Source organism: Gavialis gangeticus, unplaced genomic scaffold (genome assembly GCF_001723915.1).
Source record: "Gavialis gangeticus isolate Ggan-Ray unplaced genomic scaffold, GavGan_comp1, whole genome shotgun sequence".
NCBI lineage: Eukaryota > Metazoa > Chordata > Crocodylia > Gavialidae > Gavialis > Gavialis gangeticus.
In genome coordinates this window covers 13,628,378-13,638,610 of record NW_017728994.1, presented here as the reverse complement: position 1 = coordinate 13,638,610, position 10,233 = coordinate 13,628,378, and the positions used below count along the sequence as shown (strand labels likewise).

Genomic DNA, 10,233 nt, shown 5'->3' with positions numbered 1-10,233 from the left:
CTATTGTTCATATAACTCCAGAGAGTAAGAATATTACAATACAACATTTTTAAAAGATAACAATAAGCAGTCGAGTTTTAATATAAATTGCGTGAATTGAAAGTACTATAAAAAATGAGTATCCTTTGAATTCATTTTTAAATATTGCTTATCTAACCTGTTCACGAATGGGTGTTTTTCTCCTTTACATTTTTTACTTATTTCTGTAGAAGAGAAATGAAATGTCACTTGGCACCACATGTTAAATTTTTCTAAGTATTTGCATACAGGTGGAGTATGTAAACAAAAGAAAGGGGGGAAAATCTCATTCAAACTGCTTATTAAGTCTCCTCTTCAGTACAAGGTTGTGTAATGTAGAAGCACTATATACAGGGGCCTTCTGAAGGCTTCTTCTTTATTCTACTTTGGAGCTGAAGGGTAAGTTGAATTTTTCTTGAACAAAGAATTTCTCTAAGCTATGCTGCCAACAGTCCCTTTATATTTTCTCCTTCAATTATTTTCAAATGATGTATTATACTTCCCTTTAATGGTAATTTTCTAGTCTACTCCTATTAGAGATTTCATCAGCTGAGAAAGTGCTCAAAGGCTGCCAGGTTCTTATGAAAGAAGGGGAAAAGAAGGGCTTAATTCAGGCTGAATAGCTGCTCTTTCCATCTTGACCTGCAAGTGATAAGAACCCCAATGGTGCATCTTGATTAAGTAGCTGGAAGTTAGTGGGACTCCAGTAGATGCAGGACCATGGGTGAATCTAGATTTTTTAAAAGGAGGGTTCAAATGGTGAGGTGCATCCATCACACATGACACAACACCCATTTTTTTTCCAATTTAAAGGAAAAAACTAAAGATTTACTAATATACGAGAGGCCTAGGGCTGTATTATTCAGTTTACGATTGAAGCAAAAGACAAATATAACTTCACTGGAATGATTAAGAACAATTTGCACGGCTGTGAAATAGGAGCTTCATTACTAGGAACAGCTAACAGACAATAGAATTGAAGAACAAAGGATAGCTCTTGTGGAACATCAAGACTATTAAAAAGGAGAGGGTCATTAACACTTGTGGAATGAAGAGTTTAGAAGGGATTACAATGAGATTACAGAGAGATTACAATGAGCCATGAATTCAAGTGGTTCCCTCAGCACTACCTGATTAGGAATGCTGTTGCCAGGCAATTGGTTTAAACTTTGCATGGAGCAGGAATCAAATGAGGGTGTAAGTGTACCAGTGTGCTCCTCACCTGGATCCTTCCTGTGTAGCAGCCCAGCCAAATGAATCCAAATGGACAAGTAGCATCTAGGGAAATATATATCCATTGTAATTACATTTCCATATCTCAGAGATGTGTATTGCCTAATAATAAGCATTAATATTGGAAGTCAATCCTATTTTTCTTGTGAAACAGTGGGTGTCTGCATGTACATTTACTGTGTAGTAAATTTACTGTGCAGTAAGCGGTTTTTACAGCATCTACACATGCAGGTGTTATAGCACAGTAAAGCTGTGTGTGGACTGACTTGAAACTAAAGTTAGTCCCAAGTCGGTCCACGTACACAGGGTTTATTCACAGTAAGATATCTACACGTGCCTTACTGCGCGATAACTACTTGGACACAAATTTGCTACCTGCATCATGCCGGTAACATATTTATGCCCAAGTAGGCATAAGTCACCATACTTTTTGTGGAGTACTGGTGCACACATACAGATACGCACCTGTATTGCACAGTAAGTTTTCATTACTGTGCAGTAAACTAAGTTTTTTATGTATGTCTTGATATAAAAAATATAATTTGCGTTCCAGTTGCTGATATAAGAAGAAACAGAGCAGTTATCAGTCTTGTACCACTGATGTTGAACATTTTATAATTGACCTCAATGAAAGCAGGATTCAACACATAAGATGTATTGTAAAAAAGTATAACTATTAACTAATTAGCTTCTTAACTACAAAAAGTCCGGATTTTTTTAGAAGAGATGGGTTATGATTTATGAAAAGAAATTAAGCTTCTTGTTATATTTACATTGTGTATGAGTTGTCCAACCAAGGACAAGGTTGCCTGACTAAAACGGGACAGTTGTTAGGGAACTTAATCCTCTCTGTTACAGTTTTAGTTGAATTATGCTACTAATTGAAGTATTGCCTTACAGTCCATCGATTTAACTTTTAGCAATTTCCAGCTTGCTAGATTTAACCACTGATTTATATTCTCAGAATGATTTGGTATATACATAGGGTTGTAGAACGGTGAACTATAATGCCAAAATGCTAAATTGGCACCAAGATTAAAACATACTTTGGCACTTCATAATAGCCACATACCAGAAAAGGCATTGTACAGGAGATAAGATTATTGATGCCCAGAAAATCTGCAGAGCTTACTGTCAATGCCCTTAAGCTTTACTGTACTTACGGAATTTTTTGTTCAAAACAAGATCCATGTGTCAGAAAATGGTCTGTAAGGTTTTGATGATGTATAAAATACTCTGTTACTTGTAAAAAAGGTCAGAGATATATAATACTACATGTAAATGCATGTCAAGCTAGCTGTATCCTATCATTGCTACAAAACTTTCCTTTGGATTAGTAGCATACCATTTTCTGATTATGGTGTTCATAGCACTAATCAGTATAATAATTGAACATGGTCACTTGGTGCTTCAAGTACTTTTATTAAAGCTCTCTATAAAAAATAAGGAGCAGTAATGATTAAAACAAAACCATATTTAATGAAAAATTCAAAGTTGTTCATTTTTTAAAATAAATATCAACTGGCTGTGGTGCTTGTCCAAAAATAAGAACCTTTTAATCAAAACATTTCCTATTTCTTTAATATTTGCAACCATTCAGGGCCATTTGGATTTGGTGTGGTTCATAAGTCTGTTCTGCTCCATAAATACATCTATTCTTGCTTCTGCTGTATGTAACATGGGAATTCATCCTTTTTACAAGTTAACGTTCGGAACTGCTTTTATCCACACTGCCTGTAATACACTGTGGGTGCAACTACACATACAGTTAGCTGTAGCAATAAATTCCAGCACCATTCTGCCCCAGCTCAATGTGCTGCAGAGGGGCTGGCTGAGCCATGAGCATGAGGCTGCTACAGTGCAGGGCTAGCCACTAAGCAGCCCCCACACTGTAGTATTCTCATGCCCCAGCCAGCATCAGTCACCATCTACACATGCATTTTGGCACACTTAACTACTCTGCTGCAAGATAGTATTGTCTTGATCAACAGTATCCTACAGCAGGGCTAATTAATTTACTATGTCCTAATATGCAGGAACAATGGTGCACCCCCTGCAAAAAGGCACTGCCAATACTGCCACCACTGCCGTCCCCCTCCAGTTGCCTGGGCCACATGTCATTCATGCTAATATGGGCACACATGTAGATAGTAACACTTTACTACAGAGCTAGTTAGCCACATCTGGCCACTGTCACCAAATGACTAACTGCTCGTGTTGATATAATTAAACCAGTCAGGTCTTTCTAGATACAGGGCACATCTACATGAGATGTTTAATGCACTGTAAATTAATTGGCTGCACATTACAGTGTCATGGCACAGGCCATGCTATTAGGCTAATGCACAGTAGTAAAAGTACTGCACATTAGCCATCATGTAAAAGTGTGTGAGTGTGCTAATGCTCAGTAGGACAGCCTACTGCACATTTATTTAGTACTTCCTTTTGCAAGGTACTGCATATTAATTAACATGTCAATGAGCCCACACATTCACAATTTTACTGTAAGTAAAAAAATCAAACCTGAATTGAAATCTTTATTTAAAACAAAATTTGAAGTGAAGATTTAATATTTATTAGGTATTCCTAACAGGAAACCCCAAGCTTCTATTTTTCTCAGTCAATCATTGCATGATAAATATTTTACTGTTTGTAGCTGTCTTGAACAATGTTGCTGCCCCAGATACTTGGAGCAGTGGTTGCTTTCTTAGTGGCATGTCATGCTGAGGAACACTGTACTGGAATTCCTGGAATCCCTGGCACCCCAGGAACAAATGGATTACCTGGAAGAGATGGAAGGGATGGTATGAAAGGAGATCCAGGCCCACCAGGTACCTGCAACAATTATCTCCTACATTTACTCGAGTTACAAGCTGCACTTTGTCCATCCACTAGGTGAAATAAAATTCTTCCCTAACTGTCTCTCATTTTTTTAATCAACTGTTTGTCCAGTAGTGTGAAACAAGACTACATGTTTTTAATTTAATATACAATGGAATTTCATAGTGAATTTTTGCTGACAGTGGAATAACCCTGCTGTTCCTATTTGTATAGAGTTTTTGCTAGTATTGGCAACTTCCAGTGGTGAATAGCTGAGGAGATAGAAAGGCAGAAAGTAAATGTTGGGGAAATGTAGGCAGCACACCCTGTGAAAATGAGAGGAGAAAAGCAGCTGTTGAACTGGACAGAAGGATGGGGATCTAAAGGAGGAAGAGAGACAATTAGAGCTCTTTCTTTCAAGTTATAGTTTCCTTGCAGGAAAATCATGGCTTTCAGACCCTTTGTAGCACACTTTACTCAGCTGATCTATAATTCATGTTCACTTGGGGGCATGCAGAAAATGAGTTGAAAAGTGACCATTGGGTAGAAACTGCTGCAACTGCCAGGATTCCCTTAAAATAGGAGAGTATCTGGAGTTGTGTGCTGGGTGGGGTTTGAGTGGGGTGTCAAGGATCCTATTGATCAGTGAATCATAGATAGAGCCTCTTTCCTTTTTCTGTTACAATTTCCTAGTAATATATTTTGTAAATTCTCGACAAAAGCATTTTAAATAAATGTATAAATGTTAATAATAATAGTGTTAAGAATAGTAATTAATTAAGAGTTAATTCAACAGTAAAGAAGTATAAGCAAGTGTCTTTCAGAAGCTTCTAGTAGACTTCTGAAGCATGTGGCTATGAACATCAGTAATATTTTAATACATACTCTGTGCAATATTCTTAGGAGAACAGGCAAAAAGCTTTCTCCAGCTTCAGTACTTAAGACAATCAAAACTTCCAGTGATTCAGATTCTGAAGGTTGCTCATTCCAGGGAGAGAGCATTCTGCCAATGCTATACATCCAGACTTCACCAGATCTTTGGGCAGTAATGAAGTTATTACAAGTGTAATGCTGTCTGTGTCATAGCAAGTCAATTGCTATGAAACCATGTTTAATCTGATTTTCTCATAAAAAAAGTGTTGATTTCCAGGAAGTTTTACAGGTCTTTTTATTCCTGTGTTTCTCTTTTTCAGGTACTCAGGGCCCACCTGGTGGCATGATGGGTCCTCCTGGAAGAGATGGGCTTCCTGGGTTAACAGGGCCCAAGGGTGACCAAGGCGAGAAGGGGGAAAGAGGGGAGCCTGGACAACGAGGTAATAAAGATAGTTTTTTATTAACCAGAACAATGAACAATTCTGATTTATGCAAAGTAGTTCAGGAAAAAGAAACTCTATCTATTAAAGCGTAGTTCCAATCCTGAAAGTAACTATGGGTTTGTGCAGACATGACACTTAGATGGATCAAAGTAGGGTTAGGTTGATCTAAGTGCCTGAGGAGGTGAACTAAGTTAGATCTGGAAGTGGTCAGCCTGATCTAATGACGAGCTGTACACTTTCAGAGTATAAACACAGAACTATGCTCTTCCTACCTCCAGCATCCCCCCCAACCTGACTGGGCTATTTAATTCCTGACCCCACCCCCATGCCCAGATAGAGAGCTCCTCCTCCACCAACCTACCAACTCCCCTGCCCCCACAGATGCACTAGCCAACTTACTTAGATCAGGTTCCCAGTGCAGCTCTAAGCACTGGCACGTGTATACGTCATGTCTGATCTACGATCTCATGGCTTAAAGTAAATCATGGGATCATAGATCTGGTATGGTGAACATGTGTATATGCCCCTTGTGAAAGTATCACTTTTATCTTCAGATGATCAGTGACTGGACTCAATCCAACCTTTATTAACTTCACTGACTAAATTGTCATCCTTGTTACAAATGCAGAGCCACTGTACCTCAGAGAATAAGGACTCCACTTCTTCTGTGCAGCAACACATTCCTTTACCAAATTCCAGTCTGCTACTCCAGTGATTGCAGTGGGAACCTGCAGAACCTTTATTACTCGTGATTATTTATATGAGAAGGAATACAGTTTGCCTCTTATTTCCCATGTTAGACTGGCAGTGTTGGGAATATTTAAAAAGTTTCTACTCATAAATTGTGCATATTTCACATAAGTTCCATGGAACACCCTTGATGGAACCCTCCAATAACAATTTTAGAGAGATTAAATAAGCAGATTTTCACTGTAAAATTATGAGAGGTGCTTTTAACTGAAGCAGCAGTATGAACAGATAATAGAATTCCCATTCTGTAAGTACTGCAAGAAAAAAAAATCCATTGTGGCCATTAAGTCACAAACTGCATAACATCAAAATAAGCAACTACTCTTCAAAAGTTTCAGGAGTCATTATAAAGAAAAAACAATCTTTGATTTTTAAAATATTTTAATTTTTGTTTTCTTTATATAATATACAGGGAACTATATAAATATTAATAAAATATATGTAATATGCACGGGACCAATTTTTCCACTAGAGAAAATGACAAAAACGTATATCAAACCCACTACAGTTTGTTGATTAGTCATATACACTGAATTGTATCTGTCAATGGGGACCATTTTAGCCTAACTGTACAAATATTTTTTTTTTACCTGTAGGACTACCTGCTTCTCTTGACACTGAATTAGAAGGTATCTTAAGTACCTTAAGACATCACATTGCTGCACTTGAAGGAGGTAAACATTTTTATTTTATTTTTGTCCTCAAAATTTGTTTTAAACATAGTATACAAAATAAACTTTGAAAACCCAACTTATACCAAAGTAAGCAACATTTTTAATGTTCCATTCCAAAACACAAATTATTCTTTCTGCCACCACTTAAATAAGGAAAGAGTAATTTTTATAAAATGCAAGAAGAGGAAAGATAGCCCTGTTGATAAGGAATGAGCCCTTAAAAGAGATTTAGGTTCAGGGCCTGCTGCTCCATATACTCCCTCTGTGTCCTCTTGCAAGTCATTTATGACCATAGGACCTCAGCATGCATATATAACCTATGAGCAGTAGATCCAGGACCGTAAGCAGTATATCCACTTCAGCACAGCAGTGCACCCGAGCTAATGTGCACTGTTCCTCAGCAGAATTAATTAGCCAGTGATTGAAAAACAATATGACTACAGGATTTCTAGGTCCAGAGTTAGTGTGCAGAGCTAGCTCAGGGTGTACAACACCAGGGATGGTAACACCAGGGATGGTACTTAGAACAACTATAAAGTGCTGGACTTTTTACACTGGAAATGCATAGGCACAGGGTAGAAATGATCAGATAGTATGTTGATAAATGGGATATACAGGCCTCTATAGAACAGAACAGAAAGGGATTAAGGCTAGTACAAAGGAACCTGCTGTACTCATCTCGAACATAGACTAGTGCGTAGAAGATGTAATAAACTAAAGAGTTACACATCAACAGACGTGCTCTTCCTCTCGCTTAACATGTTGCTTTTTCAGAGTAGTTTTCCTTCACCAGGAGCAGCAGATTAAGGTGCAGCTCCCACTCTGAGTCTAATCTGCAAATCTAATCAGTGCGGAAAATAAACTCCCTTGGGCGTAACTCTTCAAGTTTGTTAATTATAAGGAGGATCAAGATTCACCCATGGTAACATGTGTAGCCCAACTCTGTTGAATCAGAGAGCCTCTCGGGACAGTACACACATAAACAAAACTCCCTATGTGAAGAGCAGGAATCCCTAACAGGAGGCTGCTCAGGGCCATTTCTAGCAATAGGACACCCAAGACAGGTGCCCCATTTTCTTCTCTAAAAGGAGAAGAGATCTGTGGGGATATAACATAGGACCAGATTCCCCCAGAGTAGCAGGGATATTGGAAGAAATATCATTCTGATTTATGAAACCTTATTTTTTAAAAATATCAGTCTAAAATGTTCAATGTCCCTGACATATTTATACGTACTGTGTTGTGTATTACATAATATCCATGGGATTTCGTCAAACACAGGCACTTGTATAACACTAGATCAGGTCCTCAGCAGGCTTCAACTACTGTGTGTAATGTAATCATTTGAGCTGGTAGGAAAATGGTGGGAGGTACCACAAGTTTTGTCAAAATTTCTTTTCCTTTGTTAAAAGATTAAAAAATAAAAAGACCAGCTCATTGAGGCCTGAGCAGGGCTGGGATTCCATGTAACAGAGACACTACATGGGTAATAAATGATCATAAGCAAAGAAGTGCCGAAAACCTGGCTTGCTAAAATTGTGAGAACACCACCACCTCCATTCCCTCTCCTTTCTTCTGCCCTCTTCTCTTTTTCCCCCTGTCTCTTTCCTTTTTCTTTCCCCTATTTTCACCTTTTTCTTTCATCCATCTCCTCACAGTTTTTTCCTGTACCTTTCCAAATAGTTATAGTATAAAGAAGGCAAAAACAACTAACTAAATGTTTCTCTTTAATTTGTAGTCCTTGCCTTGGAAGGGACAATTACAAGAGTGGGAGAAAAAATGTTTGCTACCAATGGAAAAGAAGTTGATTTTGCAACTGTATTAGATGTGTGTGAACGAGCCGGTGGCTCTGTTGCAGCTCCCAGGAATGAAGAGGAGAACAATGCTATTCTAAGTATTGTGAAACGATTTAACAGACATGCTTACCTGGGCATAAAAGAAAGTCCAATCCCAGGTGAATTCAGTTATATGGATGAGACACCCCTGAATTATACTAAATGGAATCCAAGTGAGCCCAATGGTAAAGGAGCAGAAAAATGTGTAGAGATGTACACTGATGGCGGCTGGAATGACAAGAAATGTAATTATTATCGACTCACAATTTGTGAATTTTAAGCTCTAAATGGCCATGTCTATACATTCATTAATGTGCAGTAGTTACTGTGCATTTCATTTAGTATTTTCTTACTGAAGTACTAACTAAATGTGCAATAACTCGTGCTACTACACAGTAGTGCTGGCACACAGTTTTTTGTGTCACTTTTTGAACAGTAGTCTAATAACACTGTGCAGTAGCATATTAGCATGGTTTTTGACCAGCATGCTACTGCACAGTGTTATTAGGCTACTGCTCAGTAAGTGTGTTGTGTAGATGCACCCACTGTCTCAATTATTTGCGAGTGGGGAGGCCATGCAGTACACCCATATTTGTCCATATATAATTTCTATGATTAGTCTATATGAAGAAAATAAAATCAGTAAAATCAAGCTTTGACATTTTCCTTTCTAATAGTTATTAGGGAAGTAGTAGTTACAAAGGGTGATTGTCTTTAATACTGTGTCCAATTTGAGAGGGTTCATTGTAAACATTCTGCTGTGGCTCGCCAGGCTGGAGGAAGAACCAGGTGAGGAGTCCGGGGTTCACTCAGTGCATGTGAGATATCTGTAGGTTTGTTGTAGCAACATGTCTGGATATGCAACAGTATCATGTCAGAGGAACAGATCTCATGCTTGGAAAGTCAGTACTGGGAAGGGTGAGTGGGGCTTCAGCCACAGGTACCTACTTAGAGGGAATGCCGGTATGGCCCTCTTCCCCCAGGAGTCGTAAGACAAGATATCTAATGAGAGTTCAACAGTCACCATGCTTTGTGTCTATCATGTTCAACTACATGTTTTCATGTTATCACCCCTATGCCCGCCTCCACTGTATTATACACTCCCGTGCCACCTTTGCCCGAGCAGTTGATCTTACGTGCCAGGGGCCCACGTGTGGAACCCAGAGGGTACCTCGGCTGACTTCAGGGAGACCCTCTAACTCTCCTGCCACAGCTTTGAATGGTTCTTCAGTGGAGGGGGTCTCCTTTGAGGGTGCCTCCAGCGCCATCATGCATCTAGGCGGGCATTCACGGGGCTCCAACCTTCCCTACACCCTGGCCATGCACCACCCTTTTTGAGACGGGCCTCCAAGTCTATTCGCGGCTAGCCCCTGCTGGTGTGCTCCCTGGTCTCCGTATTGCCTCTCGACAGCGACCACCCTGGGTCCTGACCAAACTCTGGTGGGAGGGTATGGAGACCCTTGGCTTTCGGGCTTGTCTTCTCTGGTGCCCTTAGCCTTCAGGGCCTGCTGGCGGTAGCTCTCAGTGTGTTCTTGCGTGGCTCCTCTCTCCCCTTTTACGGGGTCCTAGCCACCCTTGCCTGGTGCT

At 39.4% G+C, this 10,233-nt stretch overlaps 1 protein-coding gene across 1 annotated transcript; it reads left to right on the top strand.

Annotated features, from left to right (window-relative positions):
• The first annotated feature begins 269 nt into the window (after positions 1–269).
• LOC109287235 (pulmonary surfactant-associated protein A-like) lies at positions 270–8,998 on the top strand. Its single transcript, XM_019502188.1, has 5 exons — positions 270–417; positions 3,908–4,082; positions 5,265–5,384; positions 6,734–6,811; positions 8,550–8,998. The coding sequence occupies exons 2-5, from the start codon at positions 3,920–3,922 to the stop codon at positions 8,924–8,926; spliced, it is 738 nt and encodes a 245-aa protein (XP_019357733.1). The 5' UTR covers positions 270–417; positions 3,908–3,919; the 3' UTR covers positions 8,927–8,998.
• The last annotated feature ends 1,235 nt before the right edge of the window (positions 8,999–10,233 follow it).

Coding starts and splice junctions, on each gene's coding strand:
- LOC109287235 (XM_019502188.1), top strand. CDS start 3,920: ATGTTGCTGCCCCAGATACTTGGAGCAGTGGTTGCTTTCTTAGTGGCA. Junction 5,385..6,733: donor AGGGGAGCCTGGACAACGAG/GTAATAAAGATA, acceptor TTTTACCTGTAG/GACTACCTGCTTCTCTTGAC. Junction 6,812..8,549: donor CATTGCTGCACTTGAAGGAG/GTAAACATTTTT, acceptor TTTAATTTGTAG/TCCTTGCCTTGGAAGGGACA.